Here is a 20,380-nt window from a genome sequence, read left to right as displayed (position 1 = left end):
GGCTGGCTGGCTACTGTTGTCCATATACAATCATAGGGGCTGGCTGGCTACTGTTGTCCTTGTCCATATTGGGGCTGGCTGTTGTCCTGTCCATAGGGGCTGGCTGTTGTTCTCTCCATAGGGGCTGGCTGGCTGCTGTTGTCCATATACAATTATATAGGGCTGGCTGGCTACTGTTGTCCTTGTCCATATAGGGGCTGGCTGCTGTCCTGTCCATAGGGGCTTTCTGGCTGGCTGGCTACTGTTGTCCATATACACAGGAGCTGGCTGGCTACTGTTGTCCATGTCCATATAGGGGCTGGCTGGCTGGCTGTAGTGCTGTGTTGTCCAAGGGGTGCTCTGTCCTTCCGGGGTGCTCTCTTCATCCCCCCCAGTGTGAAAAGCTGCCCTTCATCAAAATTATTTTTACAGGGGCTGTCCTGAGGGTTGTACGCTGCTCTTCAGCATCAAAATAATTTTTACAGGGGCTGTCCTGGGTGTTATACGCTGCCCTTCATCAAACTAATTTTTACAGGGGCTGTCCTGTGCAGGGCCGCCATCAGGGGGGGGACTGTCGGGACTACTGTCCCGGGCCCGGAGACAATGACAGAAAAGGGGGGCCCGGCCCGCTGCTACCACTCACCCGCCGCCGCTACTGTTGCTCCCAGAGGGTCCGCTCCCTAACCCACCCTTCCTCGTCCCCAATGTGAAAGGACGGATGCCGCCGCACGCCGCGAACGAGGTGCCTGCTGTCCGCTCCTTCTGGCGATGTAACTTTATTGTACATCGGCAGAAGCAGCGGACAGGCCACCCGTGCATGGCAGGCGGCGGACTCAGTGTCCCTACGTCACAGCGCGGCGCGAGCTAATGGAGAAGAGGAGCCGCTGCCGCACCATCACCCTGGAGCAAAAGGGTAAGGTAAGATTCATATGCTGTCACTGTGCTGGGCTGGAGAGACTATATATATATATATATATATATATATATGGTAAGGTAAGATTCATGTGCTGTCACTGTGCTGGGCTGGAGAGACTATATATATATATGGTAAGGTAAGATTCATATGCTGTCGCTGTGCTGGAGAGACTATATATATATATATATATATATAATATATATATATATTAGTGCGTATGAATGAACATATATATATATATATATATATAATACAGTATATAATATATATATATATATATATATACACATATATATGTACTGTGTGTATATATATGTATGTGTGTGTATACATATATATATATATATATATATACAAAACAATCAACTTGATCTGGGTTTTATTAGTATTTACTGCTATGGATATAAAATATTTGATAATATAGCAACAACAGTGTACTATGTTTATATACACTGTGTTGCTAGGCTATATGACTCCTGCATGTGTTTCACTTCCGGCTGAGAGCGGCGCAATACATATGTGAGTGCGCTTGTTGCCAGGTAGCGGGATGCGATGTGTGCATTCCCGGTAATGTGAGGGAAGTCATGTGCTTCCGGCCACGGGCGGTGACGCATGTTATGCTCCCATGACATGTGACCGCTGGGAGACGCCAGCAGCTATTATCAGCTGATGATAACACACCAGATGCACCTGGCTGCGCTGATTCTGGGTATGTGTAATTTATGGAGACACGATCCTGAGGTATGCAGATCAATAATCCATCTATTTGTGTGGTTGTGCATTGGATTATATAATGTTCAGTGTGTCTGTGTCTGTATTTCTTTGTTGCTTAGGGGGAGGGGGGTATGGGTATTTAATGGCACTATGTACAGTTGATTGTTGTACCTTGACAAAGGTCCAAATAGGACCGAAACGTCTGATTTTTTTATGGAATAAAGTTATCAGCTTGAATAATTGACTGAAGTCTGGTGAGTGCACCCCTGAACTATATTCTATATTTTTGGTCTGTGGATTTTACCTAGACCAAATATTGATGTTGCACCCCAGCAAGTATAGGCCACGTAAGTGAGTGCGGATCATCCAAAGAAATTATATATATATATATATATATCTCCAACCAAACCTTCCTATACAAGAAGCAGACGGCACGGCATCGGTCTTAATCCAAAAGTTTTAGTGTATAGTTATTCTGTCACAGTGCGTATCATGTAATTATTGTGATTAGTTATGTAAGTGTCCTAGTATGTCATCCATTGGTTTTTAATGTTTATCCATGCTTTTCTCCTTTATTAATAATGTATATGTCACTTTGCCCATAGCAATGTTCAGTGACCGTGGCGCCGTAGCGGGCTGCCAACCCCCTCCGCTATCTTGACAGGACTAATAGCGTCCTTGGTTACCACCCCAGAATGCATAGAGTCAAGACACGGCGTGATGACGTCATCACCCAGTGGCGCCCGGAGCACGGAGACGCGAACGGGCATCCTCTTCACTTCCTCATTTTCAACTTGCTATTTAAGGCAAGCACTGTTGCACTTTTGTCTCACTTTCACACCCTGATGTCAAGGCCTCTCCGGCTTTGAAACGTCGGCTGTATAACTATGCACTAAAACTTTTTGATTAAGACCGATGGAGTGCCGCCTGCTTCTTGTATAGGAAGGTTTTGTTGGATACATGCTCTTATAGGAAGGTACTCTGGCTATTTTCATCCTTTTCCCAGAGTGCCCATCTACATTTTGGTTATATATATATATATATATATATATATATATAAATCCACATAGGGCAGCACTCCCACCTTGAATTGATAATGTTCTGGTGCCCTCCTAGGTATCCCCCATAGGATCCAACATATCCAGACGTAGAGGCGGCACTCAGAGATAAATCACCAGACTTGAGACAGAATAATAATTCTTATTCTGTCTCAAGTCTGGTGATTGATCTCTGAGTGCCGCCTCTACGTCTGGATATATATATATATATATATATATATATATATGCACATTTTCTACAGGGTGCACTATATATATGTGTACTAGGCACATGTGATGCAGATATACAGGGCCGTAAGCCGGGGAATGCGGCTATAAGTTTCCATATTGGGGGGTGGGGGGCCCTGCCTATTTTGTCAGTCCCGGGCCCCACAATTTCTGATGGCAGCCCTGGTCCTGTGGGTTGTACTCTACCCTTCATCAAAGTAATTTTTACAGGGGTTGTATGCTGCCCTTCATCAAAGTAATTTTTACAGGGGCTGTCTTGTGGGTTGTACGCTGCCCTTCATCAAAGTAATTTCTACAGGGGTTGTACGCTGCCTTTCATCAAAGTAATTATTACAGGGGCTGTCCTGTGGGTTGTATGCTGCCCTTCATCAAAGTAAATTTTACAGGGGTTGTACACTGCCCTTCATCAAAGTAATTTTTACAGGGGCTGTCCTGTGGGTTGTACGCTGCACTTCATCAAAGTAATTTTTAGAGGGGTTGTACACTGCCATTCAACAAAGTAATTTTTACAGGGGCTGTCCTGTGGGTTGTATGCTGCCCTTCATCAAAGTAATTTTTAGAGGGGCTGTCCTGTGAGTTGTACGCTGCCCTTCATCAAAATTATTTTTACAGAGGCTGTCTTGTGGGTTGTACGCTGCTCTTCAGCATCAAAATAATTTTTATAGGGGCTGTCCTGGGTGTTGTACGCTGCCCTTCATCAAACTAATTTTTACAGAGGCTGTCCTGTAGGTTGTACGCTGCCCTTCATCAAAGTATTTTTTACAGGGGTTGTACACTGCCCTTCATCAAAGTAATTTTTACAGGGGCTGTCCTGTGGGTTGTATGCTGCCCTTCATCAAAGTAATTTTTACAGGGGTTGTATGCTGCCCTTCATTAAATTAATTTTTATAGGGGCTGTCGTGGGAGTTGTATGCTGCCCTTCAGCAAAGTGATTTTTACAGGGGTTGTACGCTGCCCTTCATCAAAGTAATTTTTACAGGGGCTGTTCTGTGGGTTGTACGCTGCCCTTCATTAAATTAATTTTTACAGGGGCTGTCATGTGAGTTGTATGCTGCCCTTCATCAAAATTATTTTTACAGGGGCTGTCCTGTGGGTTGTACGCTGCTCTTCAGCATCAAAATATTTTTTACAGGGGCTGTCCTGGGTGTTGTACGCTGCCCTTCATCAAACTAATTTTTACAGGGGCTGTCCTGTGGGTTGTACTCTACCATTCATCAAAGTCATTTTTACAGGGGTTGTATGCTGCCCTTCATCAAACTAATTTTTACAGGGGCTGTCCTGTGGGTTGTACGCTGCACTTCATCAAAGTAATTTTTACAGGGGTTGTATGCTGCCCTTCATCAAAGTAATTTTTACAGGGGCTGCCCTGTGAGTTGTACGCTGCCCTTCATCAAAATTATTTTTACAGAGGCTGTCTTGTGGGTTGTACGCTGCTCTTCAGCATCAAAATAATTTTTACAGGGGCTGTCCTGGGTGATGTACGCTGCCCTTCATCAAACTAATTTTTACAGAGGCTGTCCTGTGGGTTGTACGCTGCCCTTCATCAAAGTATTTTTTACAGGGGTTGTACACTGCCCTTCATCAAAGTAATTTTTACAGGGGCTGTCCTGTGGGTTGTATGCTGCCCTTCATCAAAGTAATTTTTACAGGGGTTGTATGCTGCCCTTCATCAAAGTAATTTTTACAGGGGCTGCCCTGTGAGTAGTATGCTGCCCTTCATCAAAGTGATTTTTACAGGGGTTGTAGTGCTGCCCTTCATCAAAGTAATTTTTACGGGGCTGTTCTGTGGGTTGTACGCTGCCCTTCATCAAACTAATTTTTATAGGGGTTGTACACTGACCTTCATCAAAGTAATTTTTACAGGGGCTGTTCTATGGGTTGTACGCTGCCCTTAATCAAAGTAATTTTTACAGGGGTTGTACATTGCCCTTCATCAAACTAATTTTTACAGGGGCTGTCCTGTGGGTTGTACGCTGCCCTTCATCAAAATAATTTTTACAGGGGTTGTACGCTGCCCTTCATCAAACTAATTTTTACAGGGGCTGTCCTGTGGGTTGTACACTGCCCTTCATCAAAATAATTTTTACAGGGGTTGTACGCTGCCCTTAATCAAACTAATTTTTACAGGGGCTGTTCTGTGGGTTGTATGCTGCCCTTCATCAAACTAATTTTTACAGGGGCTGTCCTGTGGGTTGCACGGTGCCCTTCATCAAACTAATTTTTACACGGGTTGTACGCTGCCCTTCATCAAACTAATTTTTACAGGGGCTGTCCTGTGGGTTGCACGCTGCCCTTCATCAAAGTAATATTTACAGGGGCTGTACGCTGCCCTTTATCAAACTAATTTTTACAGGGGCAATCCTGTGGGTTGTATGCTGCCCTTCATCAAAATAATTTTTACAGGGGCTGTCCTGTGGGTTGTACGCTGCCCTTCATCAAACTAATTTTTACAGGGGCTGTCCTGTGGGTTGCACGCTGCCCTTCATCAAATTAAGTTTACAGGTGTTGTACGCTGCCCTTCATCAAAGTAATATTTACAGGGGCTGTACGCTGCCCATTATCAAACTAATTTTTACAGGGGCTATCCTGTGGGTTGTATGCTGCCCTTCATCAAAATAATTTTTACAGGGGCTGTCCTGTGGGTTGTACGCTGCCCTTCATCAAACTAATTTTTACAGGGGTTGTACGCTGCCCATCCTCAAACTAATTTTTACAGGGGCTGTCTTGTGGGTTGTACACTGCCCTTCATCAAAATATTTTTACAGGGGCTGTCCTGTGGGTTGTACTCTGCCCTTCATCAAAATAATTTTTACAGGGGCTGTCCTGGACAAAAGTCCATGAAAGATTATGTTTGTCCATGAAAGATGACTTTTTGCCTCTTTCTGAGACCTGATTTTTGGCGGGAAAATCCGAACTAATCCAAGCCTGCACATCCCTAGTCTCTGCTACTGTGGTAACTCTCCATTTGATGAGGATGAGAGCTATCGCTTCTACTGGATCAGTGGCTGGAAGAGGAATCATATCTGTGTTGGGGAGAATTATCGGATCTGTGACTGTACCAACTTTGGTGAGGCGGATAATGTGATGGTGAGTAACTGGGTTGGGCCATCATTGCTGTGCTGGATCCATGAGGGTTTTCCGACCTATAGAAGTTATTCATCATTGCTCGTCTTTGAAGATTGTCCAGAGAAGAGTAAGATATCTGATAATTTGGAACAGGAGGTGAAAGTTCAGAGTATTTTGTGAACTCCCAATTGCCATCATGCCTGCGGTCATGTGTTGATGGACTGTTTCCAGTAAAACTGCCATTTCCTTGTGGTGAGTAGGCTGTGCTATTTGCTTCTGTGGAGTCATGGCTGCTTCCTGATCTGATTTGAATTTTCAGCGGCCTCCCAAAGAGTTTGATTCCATTTAACAAACTCATTCCATAGGGAACAGACTCCTCATGTTTGAAATTGACTAAAGCAAATTGTTTCGACTTTCCATCCTTGTCATTTGGAATTTTAACGTTAATTGCAGGACCAGCCTGCAGAGACAGCTCGAACAGGATCTCCTCGGTGGCCCTGGGATCTAAGTTCCCATGAGCTTCCTATCAGTCTCGGCGGCGCCCATCTCTCTCCCGAATCCCGTCCTGTGTGCCCAGCAGCAGCAGTCAATGGGTGACGTGATAAGTTACCTCGCAGCACCTTTTGGGACTTAGTTTTTCAAACTGCTATCCTGTCTGCCACTGCAGTGTTGCTACTAGATGGGCCACGTGTTTGTGCCGCCCACTTGTGTCGTTTAGCATAGTCATCCAGCTACAGTACCTCGGTGCAACCTTTTGGCCTAAAAACAATATTGTGAGGTGTGAGGTGTTAAGAATGGACTTGACATGAGTGGAAATTAATTTTATTGAGGTTAATAATACTGTAGGAACAAAAAAAAACAAATTCTGTGATTTTAGCTGTTTTTATGCTTTTTTCCAAAAAACTACATATCCAAAACACAAAACACAACACCAGGAAGGGTGGTTTTGGCAAAACCAATCCAGATCGAAAACACGAAGAAAGATTTAGATCCAAAACACAAAACACGAAAAGTGGCCGGTGCACATCCCTAACTAAAGCCATAGCAATGAATAAGACATTGCTTTCACAGTCTAATGCTGGGTACACACTGGCAGATATATTGGCTGATCAATTGATTGGCCAATATATCGGATGCCCCTCGACCAGTGTGAACCAGCAATATGTCTGTGAACGATGTCGTTCACAGACATATCACATTGGCTCTACTGCAGAGCCAATGGCAGATATATCTGCGTTGCGACCCGCGGTCAGCAGGACCCGCAGCCAGGAGAAAAGATGATGGTTGTTCAGTGTGTATGAACAAACATCATCTGCAGATATATCTGCCATGTGTCTACCTATCTTAACTTACAATAGATATTTAAAAGTTGATTGGTTTTAGTGCAGATTTGGAGATTAGAAATAACACTCAAGCTGGGTACACATTAGACGATGTGTACCCAGCACAGCATAACTGGCGACGGGACCCAGCATGCGGCAAGTGCATACACACTTGCTGATGCCGGGTCCGACTGGGGGATTCTGCACCTTGGCATCGTTAACGACATCCCCCGTCGGCCCTGCAGCAGAGCCATTAGACAATGACACTAACGACCTGCAGGAGTACACATATCATGGGTACACACTAGACGATGTACCCGATATGTCGCTCCAATCGCCAGGATTTGATGACATATAGTCTAGTATGTATCCAGCATAAGGGCCTGATTGAGAGTTTTAGGTCCTGCTAACATGCACGCTAGCCCTTGAATGCCTTTGTCTGATTGATAGGTCGATGCATTTATGGTGCGGTGCGGGGGTGTGGTGGCATCCCCGGAATCGGTGCGTGTCCGCCCTGTGTTCCGGAAGTGGTCAGCCCAGAGACTGCGTGGACGTACGCAGTCTGCTGGGCTCACAAGCCGGCCAGCCTGTATAAGCTGAGGCATCATACACCTGCTGCTGCATTTGCATGACTGCAAGGATCGGATTGCAAAGATGCCTGGGTGCAGTTTTGCAATTGCGATCCTTGCTGAATTAGGCCCCAAATCTTTAAATCTGACCAACCTCTTTTTTGTACATTTTTTCCTTTTAATAAGAGCCTGATCAGCTCTGTCTTAACAGTGCTATATAAAATAATTGGTCTGTGAGTGGAGGCATATTGCACATTTGATTATTCACATGTGGAAACGAATAGACAACTATTTCTGCTACATGTAACAATATTAATTGATAGAATTGTTTATATGATTATTGCATTATTTGCTTGTTTTTTATATGTATTTTACGTTTGTTTTATTAATTGATTAATTGATTGAATAAGTATGATTTGCATATTATTATTTGTATGAATTAATATCCCAACAAAGGTGCAACAATGCAGTAAACTGTTTTTTGATTTGTGAGGGCCCCTACCAATACAATTTACAATATGATATGCTGATGATGTTATTAAAAAGTATATTGTGAAAATTATCCCTGCACTCCAAATGTGGAATCACACTGTAGCTAACATGTGCCACAGTGGTCTCTCTCTCTTACCTTCAATAGGGTGAGTTTATAATGTACCTACTGTACAGACCATCATGCTGAAATTCATTAGAATCATTTGAAGAATGTACGTTTCAAAACTGTTTTTCATTACTTCACAAAACTCTTAAGCCTGCTATATGATAAGCTGTCATGCATTTATGTAATTGCTTGTAAATGGAAATGGCTTTGAGTTCCATGGGACAAAAGTTCTGTTTAAGTCTTGTCATTAAAAAGAATGACTGTTGCTAATCAACAGTTTATTTGAGCAAGTCATAGACTCCTTACACATTCTTCAATGTATTTTCCTTATTCTGTGCAAGAAAGCAAAGTAAAGCCAAAAAAAAAACGTCTTTTTGGGGCACACATTAAACAGAATAATTTCATCAAAATTAGCAATTGTAATTTTAAAATATAATTTTAATTTGGGTGCTACCCCCTAAAAATAGTCCCAAAGTTTCAAAGTTTGGGGTACATCAAAAAGAAGTATTAAATGTTGACAGGTTCTGCAAAGTATTTAAATAATTTCCCTAGTTATTTATTCAAAGGGCTGTTACTTATACTTCACCCCCTAGGTAAATCGTCAAAACCCACTCAGGGTACCTCCTAATTCGATTAAAATTGTATATTCATGAAACACATCTCACATGTGAGCATATCTAGATAGAATGTAAAAAAATGTTTTTCAATCAATATACACACAGAGGACATATAGGTGCTAGTAGTTCAAGTGCAACATATCAATAAATAAATAAAGAGATATCTTCACTCTTAATGTAAAAAGTATCTAGGCTTTTAAACGGAATGGGATTGAAATACCGAGCATCAGCCCGAGAGGATGGAATCCCGACAGGGTCAGGTAAGTTACCTAACCCTCCCCTCCCCCTAACCCTAACCCTCCCGTAGGAGTACCTAACCCTAAACTCCCAGAGTGGTGCCTAACCCTAAGTCCTCCCCGGGGATGCCTAACCGTAACCTTTAGTCTTATGGTGGACTTTGTTCCCCCTTTTTTTGATCACATGTCCCATGTAATTTGTACATTATTGCCATTAACTGCTTTATATGATTAATATAGATATTATTCCATATATTGTCAGTACTGCCTCTAGCCTCTTGTTGTATCTTTGTTTGTGTTGTTATGTTCTATATGATGTGCATTCTATGTCTCTATTGGTGTTTTTAAGTTCTATTCTAGACCAGTGTTTAGATATTTTATCTTTACAGGTGATGTTGACACTTTATTGATATCCTGTTTATCCAGCAGTTGTCCTGTTATACTTGGTGAATTATGAACTCATACAGCTCTATTATATGGTATCTAGGTATTTCTATTTATCTTTGAATGGATGGGGCCAGATAGACATTGTCATGTTTCACTGACTTCACTTTATGTATGTTTTGTTTTTAGATGTCTATTTTTGTATTATGTATCTTACTTGACATACACTAGTCTTGAAAAAGGTCTGATGTAGACCGAAACATCGACACGAACAATGAGGTGTCTCATTTAACGGCTGAACAGCCTGTGGAAATTATGTTTTAATAAAAATTATATTATATATAGTGAGTGCCTTCATCCGAAAAATTAAAGGATACATTTTCCTATTTTTGGACTTTGGTCTTGAAGTGCACCCTGATCTTACTATTTGTTAAGGTGTGAGTGCAGAACTTTGGAGATATATATATATATATATATATATATATATATATATATATATCTATGTATATATATGTATGTATATATATATATATATATATATAATGTGATCTATGAAGTCTGTAGTCTGTGCATATAGTACAGTAGGTGTCACTGGAGCAAGATAAGGAAAGCCTGGCCCTCCCCATGTGGAAAGGAATAGGCGGCATTCTTTTGTCTCAAAAAAATGTGTATTGATCACCGATGGATTAAGTACGTAGTCAACGTTTCAAGGTCCTAAGACCTTTCCATCAGGATTCAAGAGTGCCGCCTATTCCTTTCCACAGATCGGACAGGTTTCCTTTGGAGAAATAAAACTGTATATAGGCGGCACTCTAGCGACTTAAAAAAATACACTGGACCCCGTGAAATAAGGTCAACGTTTCAGAACACTTTTCTTGGGTTCTTCTGGTCCTGACGAAAGAACCCAAGTAAAGTGTTCTGAAACATTGACCTTATTTCATGGGGTCCAGTGTACTTTTTTAAGTCGCTAGAGTGCCGCCTATATATTCTGTGTTTCCATCCCTGCATAGGGCTGGTAATTTAGGAAGGCACCGGCACACGTTGTTTAAGGAGCATTTGAGTGCCAGCTATCTTTTTCCTTGGATATATATATATATATATATATATATATATATAATTTTCCAAAATTTGGCACTCGTTTGTTATAATGCAGCTTTGTGTGGACGTGTTATATTGAATATACCATTATGCAGGTCCCGAAAGAATCCAGTCCACATACGGCACTACTAATGCAATTTCATATATTGATACTATTCAGCACATTTGTTCAGTACATAAGTTCAGTACACAGCGATATAAGCAATGTTTCAAGATCCATTCGGACCTCGTCCTCAAGCTGCTATGTTAGTTATACTGGCCAAAAATATGGAAAAATGCAGTGTGATGAAAACCCTTACCTTTATCCCCTGTGTAAGCGTGTGAATGCCAATCCCGGAGACCAGCTGCACTCCCTCGCCCGTTGGGACACTCACCGATGACGTCAGCGCTGTGCGCCGGGTCGTTGCCTACCAACCCTTTCGCTGTCTCCGTCTCCGGGACTTGGCTGTGAAAAGACAAAAGTACAATTGTACTTATGTGGACATAAAATAATGATAAAATAGTATGGAAAACCGTTATATTCTCTACATGTATGTAACATATCGATATTAAATGCTGCCTATAATGGTATGCTGTAATGTATTATACTATGATGTAATAACTGGGGATGTGTAGACTAAGAGGTGGTCGTTGAGAATAATGTGTAGAACTAATACTGTTCTTATAATGTTACCATCCTGATATGCTGCACAGGTAAATATATACAGAGAAAGTGTATGCATAAAGTACATGTTATATTTGAATAAAGATATATTGTAATTTTCTATGTTCCAAAATCCAAATGTCACAAGTGTCTTTAGAAAGCATTCCAGTTAATTTTTTCGTTCAACCCCGCGGGGTACAGGGTATTCAATCTATAGATCCACCTCGATTCCAATTTCATAAGAACGGAATTTCGGTCTCCTCCTCTCCTGAGGGGGGTACCTGATCAATGATTTGATATTTAAGAGATGATAACGGGTGATGTTTCTCCTTGAATTAACTGGAATGCTTTCCAGTCCATAGTAAACTTAAATTAGAAGGAAAATTATAAATGTTGTAATGTTTAGATCTCTGAATCATTGATCATAGGAAGAGTTAATGCTTATTTGTCATATGTCAGTTTAATATGACAAACCTATCATATTTTCATTTATTATAATAGTTGCAATGGTGTGCTACAACTTAAATTAACACAGAGTAAATAAATATTCTATATTGTAACCTAAATCGCATAAGCAAAAGACTACCTATGCTCGTATAGTGAATCATATTAATAAGACTACCTATGCTCGTATAGTGAATCATATTAATAGGATATTGGTTGGGTTATCACTTAAGGGTGAAAAACTATATGGGAGTGATGAAAAGTGCAAAAAAGGTGTTAATAACATGCATGGTTCTATAATGTGTGATGGATTGGTATAAAAGATATTTATCTGATACTTGATTGTAAACTGATCTTGTGCGGACTCGACTTTTGTATATGAATGATATTCTTCAATGTGTCTAATGATTATTATTGTGGTATTATTGGGGTAATTCAATGGATGGAATACTACATCGGCATGCATCACAGCAATAGTTGGCTGTGCATCCTTTGTGGTCACTTGCTCTGCTTTTCTGAGCATATACTGTGAAGCTTCAAAAGCAAAATGCCACTGTAGAAGGAAATGAGGATGCTACAGAATCCCCCTCACTTTCAGGATTAATAGTCACTGCACCCCTGCCACAGTAATACTTCCACCATTGTGTCATTTCTATCACAGGTCCCTGCCTCTGCTACTGCTAGCCTACCATGCCAACAGTAAAGCATCCTGAGACCATTCAAGTGTGGGGTTGCTTCTCAGCCAAGGGAGTGGGCTCACTCACAATTTTGCCTAAGACCACAGCCATGAATAAAGAATGACACCAAAACATCCTCCAAGAGCACATTTTCCCATCCATCCAAGAACAGTTTGGTGATGAACAATGCCTTTTCCAGTATGATGGAGCACCTTGCCATAAGGCAAAAGTGATAACTAAGTGGCTCAGGGAACAAAACATAGAATTTTGGGTCCATGGCCAGGAAACTCCCGAGACCTTACCCGAACTTCTGGTCAATCCTCTAGAGGCGGGTGGATAAACAAAACCCACAAATTCTGACAAACTCCAAGCATTGATTAGGCAAGATTGGGCGACCATCAGTCAGTATGTGGCCAAGAACTTGATTTACAGCATGCCAGGGTGAATTGCAGAGGTCTTGAAAAATAAGGGTCAACACTGCAAATATTGATTCTTTGCATAAACTCAATGTAATTGTCAATAAAAGCCTTTGACACTTTAAAATGCTAGTCATTTTACTTCAATATACCATGGTAAAATCTGACAAAAACGTCTAAAAACACTGATGCAGCAAACTTTGTGAAAACCAATACTTGCGTCATTCTCTAAACTTTTGGCCACGGCTGTAAATGGAGAGCATGTCTTTTAGAATAATGGTGCAATACTAACCTCCAACAATGATATGTTAGTTATAATAGAACATGCTGAAATAACCCCTGCTTCCTCTATTAAATTAGGCAATTGAACACATCACACCATTTGGCTAAACCTATGCACAATGAGCAAGAAAATAAAAACTTTGCTCTGCATGTGACAGAACGTATAAACTGCCACTGTATCATCATTTGTCCTAATGGATGGAGGGACATTATTAAGCTATTTGTTACTGCCTTCTTTTAAGAAGCCTTGGATTTCTGTAAAGCTATCCATTATCTGTCCCATATCTCCCAAGTGTCCCAATTTAGGTGGAGTTTGTTCTGGTTTGAAATATAGACTGGCTTGTCATCCTGAAGATTAGAACTTTTCTGCTGATTACAAGATTGTTGCAAGATGTGTGTCCAGGGGCGGATTGTCCATAAAACTCACCGGGAGGATTCCCGGTGGGCCGACGCGGATGTGGGACTGCCTGACAGACTGGTGGCTTTTATATATTTTTTGACATGTGGTCCCGCCCCCACTTTTTGACAGGCAGCCCCCACACTGAGTGGTTTGTTGGAGTGACTGCTCACAGGTGCTGGCCGGTCATAGGAACAGTGGTGAGCCAGTTTTCTCCTAGTTTTCTCCTGTAGAGATCAGCTTTCAGTGTAGGTGACTGCAGCAGCGGGTGTACATAATGTCGGCTTCTGAGCTCACCAGGAGATTTACGCTGGTCACAGAGACTTGTTGTACCGGCTCTCTCTCAATAGCACTGATGTGTGGGTCAGCTGAGCCTGACAGTAATAGTAAATGCTGCGGGCAGCTGAGCTGGGTACAGTGCGTGTTAGTCCTGGCTGGCTATTAAGCTCTATCATTACCAAGGGGTTTGTGAAGTTGCTGCTTTGTGAAGCTTGCTCCTTGGAAAATTTATTATAACAACTGCGTCCAGGCTTGTCACTAGATGATAATGTGGCCAGGGTATTTACAGTCACTGTGTGACCCTTTTATATACAGTCTTGCACTCCTCAAGTAAAAGTCTCTGCCCCTTCCCACTGGATAATGTCTCTCACCTCCTACCTATAGATGGCGCTGCTGCTGTTGCTTTCCTCCTACCATCTCTCCATGTGTGTTTGTTTTTTCATTTACTGTAAATTGATACTTGGTAAAAATCCATGATCCCCAGAATTGCCCCACTGTATCAGCCTATGTGCTAGGTAAGAACCAGAGACCCATTATTTGCTCTATTGCTGCTGTGCTAATGCCACCACCATGACAGATATCATATGTGAGACGATAATGATGTGTATCACCCTATCATACCTCCCAACATTTGAAGATCTCCAATCGGGACATCCGCGCTCCAAAGGCGCGCTCGGACCCAAAAAGGCGCATGACCTACACGAAAGGGGATGTGGCCTAGCGGCACGCCCCCGTTTACATCAGTAATATTAGGTACATCTCCCCCAATATAATACTTAACACTTTCTGCTGCAAGTGACTACAATTTTCTTGTACACTACTTTGTATATTTGGCAATTCAATTGTAACCATTTCCTTACCACACTTTAGACCATACTTACCTACCCTCTCGATTTATTCAGGAGCCTCCCGAAAATTGGGTGCTGCTCCTGGCCTCCCGGGAAGGCAGGCAAGCCTCCCACAAGCTGCCGACCCCTCCTGTCCCCCCCCCCCCGCGATTAGTGAGAATCCCTGGCAGCGGGGGGGCCTGTGACACGATTCACGCCAAATCACGTAATTTTGGCCCCGCCCTCTACTTCAAAATGCCGGTATTATCGGCATTTTGTAGCGGGGACGGGGCCAAAATGACACGAGCGCGTGGCCACGCCCCCGCACCACCCACAACAGCCGACCATGCCCCCCGAATTTGCCGATCTGGCTGACCCCTCCTGGAAGGGCAACCAGAATGTCGGCATGTCTGCTTTTAGACTGACACATATAAATACCCCCACTTATATGAATTGAATATGCTGTTTACACAAGTTCGCCTTTGTGCTAGTAATAATAAAAAAATCTGCGATTATGATGGCAGTCTTAGAGGCATATAATTTCAGAGCAGAGCAGGAGTCGGGGAACAGGGGGAAAGCACTAATAAGGCCATCTACAGGTGGCGTTATTATCATAGGGGTTTCCCCCATATTTTTTCACATTTTTTTTTTTAAATCTAGGCAAATCACGTTTCCCATTACAAGCATGGCAAATGTGATCTGTTCACTAAAAATATGTGAATTGAAGGGATTGGGGCAGTTTTTCACAAACACGAATCCAATTGCCCTTTTTAATAAATTAATTTGACACTAAAATAATGCGAAAAGGGTGTGAAAACACCCTTTTTCACATTATTTTAGTAAAAATAATGTTAATTAATATGCCCATTAATCCATTAAAGTTACTAGCGACAGCAGTAAAAACAGAATGGCATCACGTTAAATGGTTGACACTTGCTATGACTTCCTCATGTTTCTCATACACCTAAGTATGTCTGTGTCAAATTTCACTAAATTACATTAATTACTTTAAAAGTTATAAGAAAATCTTTAGGGCCAATAGCAAGGGAAACATCCCGTATATGTACACATATAGGTACACATACAGTACAGTATTTAATACATTATGTATAACAACAAATATTTAATTACAAGACTACCTACACTATCTCTATCTATTGTTATTAGTTATTATCCAGTTTTTCTTATAACAAAATATATATATATATATATATATATATATATATATACACAGTATATATATATATTTTAATTATTATACATGGATAATAAATATATAATAATACTTATATCGCAATTCTTAACACAGTTTACATAGTTATAACATATATTACAGTCAGGTCACCTATTTGCTGGGTTAACCCTAAATAAGGGGTTACACTTTATTAAAGGGTTATTTTTAGGGGAGGTAAAGAAGGCTGTGGATGACTCAGGGCTTTGGAACAGTGGGATTCACCCCTGGGGAACATGGTACACCCCAATGTTAGATGAATATGCTTTGATTAGGAAAATCTAAACATTGGGAAGTATTCCATCTTGTGAGGGAAGAGTAGTGTCCATGTGTCCTATTAAGGTTTTCAGGGTGCACTGAAAGAGAACGTTTTGAGAGCACAGTACTATATACATTTGCATCACAATTAATTTACAGTAATGGTGCAATCGCCTGAAGCACAATGGACTTGCTGGATCGCGTGATTAATACACTATGGGCTCTATTTACTACAATCTGCATTTAGAATGCAGATTGTAGTGTGATATTGCGAATTCAGGCAATATCACAGGGATTTATTAAAAATCCCTTTCAGGGACAGAGCTTGCGATAAAGCTCTGTCCCTGTGAATCCCCTCCGCTGCCTTATCACTGTATTATTCGGAAAAAATACAGTGATAAGGAGCACATGCATGCACCAAACCAGCTGCCGCTACCCCCCGCGATCGCAACCTCCCCCGTGACTGCCCTTCCCCCTTAATTTCACTTCCCTCCAGTATTCGCTGCTCCGGTGATGTCCTTCCTCTGTGGCTCCGGTCAGCTGGTTTCCCATCCTGCACTGTAACCCGGTCAGCTGTACTATGTAGCAGCTGACCGGATCACAGTGCCGGATGGTAGACCAGCTGACCGGACATCACCGGAGCACCGATCATCGGCCTTTTTTTTACTTTTTTTTTTTTTTTTGCAGTGATCAGCTTGTGGTCAGTTTAGACCACACAGCTGATCTCTGGAGCCCGGCTCTCGGATCTGCTCTGCAAGAGTCCAGTAACTGGGGGAAAGCCTGTATAACGCCACTTCCAGGTGGTGTTATTATCACAGGACTTTATTCGGTATTTTCTCACAATTTATTTTTAGTAAATCTCAGGCAGATCTGTTTACTAAAAATATATGCTAATTCTACTCCAATTGCCCTTTAGTAAATTTAGGTGAAACTAAAATAATGTGAAAAGGGTGTGAAAACACCCTTTTTCACTTTATTTTAGTAAAAATAATGTTAATAAATAGAGCCCTAAGTAACATGCACTCCATCACATGATCTGTCTAAACCCAAAATACTCATTGTGCAATAAGAAGAACAAGTGGATTTGAAATGAAAGAAGTGAAGAAGTGCCATTGTCTGTGAGCATGACTTTGGAAACATATGAGCAAAAGGCAGTTTAGAAAAGATTGTTGAGGACACTTTATTTTTCAATCCGCAGTTACCGAGACAGGCCCTAGCCATGCAATGCTTATTATCACCTTATTTACCCTCATTAGTATCATAGCTGTTTACAGACCCCTATAATACACCGGCTACAAAAAACTATACCATACTTGCTGACAATATGGCTGCTTTCTCCGGGAGGAGACAGCCAGGTCAACACGGGGGGGTTGATGCGAGTTATTGGGAAGTGACAGGGTCGGGGCCATGATGGCGCGATTTAGCACAAATCGTGCCATCTGCTCTCCTGGACAACTCACTTATACAAGGGGGAGAAGACACCGGTGGGGGGTGGACGCGCCACCCGATTTTCGGGAGAGTAGGTAAGTATGAACTGTACGATTCAGTATATACAATACATGTAAGAATTAGCAGTAAATAAATACATCTTAGAAATTTTATGTTTATATCAATAAAATCAACATTACTATTATTTATTATTAGACGTATATGTGCATGCCATTACTCTACTTGATATAGCTCCCGTAATTAAGACTTTATGTTATACATTATTATTTTAGCCCAGTGGTTCTCAAACTCGGTCCTCAGGACCCCACACAGTTCACGTTTTCCAGGTAACCCAGCAGGTGCACAGGTGTACTCATTACTCACTGACACAATTTAAAAGATCCACATGTAGAGCTAATGATTTCACTTGTGATTCAGGGAGGAGACATGGAAAACATGCACTGTTTGGGGTCCTGAGGAGTTTGAGTTTGAGAACCTGTGTTTTAGCCTAATATTAATGGAATACTGCTCCTTGTAAGTAATTTACAATATATTATAAATTAACATTACATACATATCAAATAAACTTAATGTAATATATGTAAAGAAAAATAGAATGTAGATATTTGTGTCGCATTTTAATTGCATACATATATTCACTTCTATTATTTTACTCCTTTTTATTAAAGCTACTTAAAGAAAGTGACTATTGGAAAAATAATCACGTAAGTATTTATGGTTCTCAAGTTTGCTTAAGTTACACAATTTGCTGCTGGATTGTTTATTTAGAAAGATGAGTGACCTGTAGCATATTAATAAATAACTATAGTATATGTAGCAAGATCCCAGCACTTAAAATCATCTGAGGCCTATGCTCTTTTACAGTAGAGAACTTTGGTGGCGAGGCAAAGTTAAACACAAGTTGGTTTAGCAGAGAATCTTGCATGTGTTTGTACTGTCCATGCTCTGATGCAGAGCCTATGCATTGCAAATCCAGGCGATGCAGAGTCGTATGCAGTTCAATCTACACTTACATAGAAATTAGTACAACTGAAAATTTAATTTAGTTCAGTGCATGCAATGTGGGAGCAATTATGGCCAACTTATGTTCAAATCTCCTTATTTTAGGCTGCAACGGCGTACGTAATAGCTATTGCGATCGCAATAGCGATCCTTACTGAATCAGGCCCTCTATTTCCGAAATCTGAATCAGGCCCATTGTGTGTATGAAGCCAGACCCTCAGCGCCAGAACCTGTGTAATTTAAAAATGTCTCGGTTTTATGGGATTGTGTGGCCTTGACGAAGTTCAAACCTAGGCAAAAACCTCATCTAAACTACAGCACCATGCCAAATTTGGTGGAGCTAGGTACAAAACTCTGGCCGTGTATAAATGACAAACAGACAGACAGGCACGCTTTCTCACTTATTACAGTATATATATTTTTGCTGGCCTTTGCGTTATCTATTTAAGAAGTCATAACATTGTATCCTGATTGTCTCATTAATTTTTCTTCTCTTTACTTTCCAGCATAAGAATTTAAATCTCTACACTGCGAGGAATGATAATGTAAGTACCCACACTCCTCTATAACTAATTTACTTTGGTTTGTTATACAGTAGTTGTTTCCACGGAAGAAAACTAAAGAATATGGTTAACCTTATGTCCTACATTAATTAAGTGTTGAGGGCCTGATTCAGACCCGGACGCTATTTGCGTTCGCTCGTTGGCTAAAAGGGGCCGGCTATTTAAATCATGTGCTCGCACTGCGTCGCGTAAAGCCGCCCACTAAGTAATAGTGAGCAGCCGCACTATGAGCTCGCACCTGTATAAAGACGCCCCTTTGCCACTCGCAACACACGCCATCTCGGGCAGTTGTAGTATTAATCGGGAACATCGAGAGCCATCAGAGCTGCTCGCATTGCTTGTGGTAGCCTTTTCTCACCACAACATTGCGAGCAGTTCTGGCTAAAATACAACCCAGTCACGTGTGTAATGACGCTAGTTTGCTAATTATGCACACCCATTAAACGCCGTTCTGACAGTCAGGAACGCCTGCGTTCGCACATCCACACCCCGTTTTCAAGCACCTTCCCCTGTTACCACCCACAAACGGCACTATCTGTCACTCAAAATAGCGGCCCGACTGTGGGATACGGGCGAGCACTTTCCCATCGCAATGACTGGTTCGCGCACGCACATTGCGACTCATACACATGCGCAGATTGCGAAAAATCGCTCAATGCGAGCGAGCGCAGCATATTGTCCGGGTCTGAATCAGGCACTCAGTTCCGTCATTATGGAACATTGTTACTGAGCTTAGTTTATTCTTACCATTATACCACTTTCTACTGTACATTCACATTGCTCAAAGTACAAAAAAAATAAATAAATTTCATCACATAACATTTACTTCTTCGTTCAAAACTCTTCTCCAGTCTGATAGAGTTTGGCTGGGCCGTGTTTTTCTTTTTGTTTTAATTTTTTCCTGAGTGGTACATTTGAAGTGGTGTTTCTTAAATCTGGTCCTCATGGAACACTAACAGTGCATGTTTTCCAGATCATCTAGCTGGAGCACAGTGGTGTTAATCGACTAGCACATTAGATCTACAGGTGGTACTAGTTATTACTGAGTACCCGTCACACCATGAACTCATCAAATTGCTTTGAAAATTTAGAATGGTGAATTAATTTAGATTGATTCTAAGGTTGTA

General features: G+C 41.5%; 1 protein-coding gene across 1 annotated transcript in view; it reads left to right on the top strand.

Moving 5' to 3' along the window:
• IL15 (interleukin 15) overlaps positions 1–20,380 on the top strand; it is a 55,461-nt gene that overhangs the window by 8,917 nt on the left and 26,164 nt on the right. Inside the window, exons 2-3 of the mRNA XM_088445779.1 lie at positions 18,357–18,392; positions 19,197–19,235. Of these exons, the coding sequence (XP_088301905.1) occupies positions 18,357–18,392; positions 19,197–19,235 (75 nt within the window). The remainder of the gene's footprint in view (positions 1–18,356; positions 18,393–19,196; positions 19,236–20,380) is intronic.

This window comes from Taudactylus pleione, unplaced genomic scaffold (genome assembly GCF_031769625.1).
Source record: "Taudactylus pleione unplaced genomic scaffold, aTauple2 ptg000389l, whole genome shotgun sequence".
Taxonomy (NCBI): Eukaryota; Metazoa; Chordata; class Amphibia; order Anura; family Myobatrachidae; genus Taudactylus; species Taudactylus pleione.
This window is presented reverse-complemented; position numbering and strand designations above follow the sequence as displayed.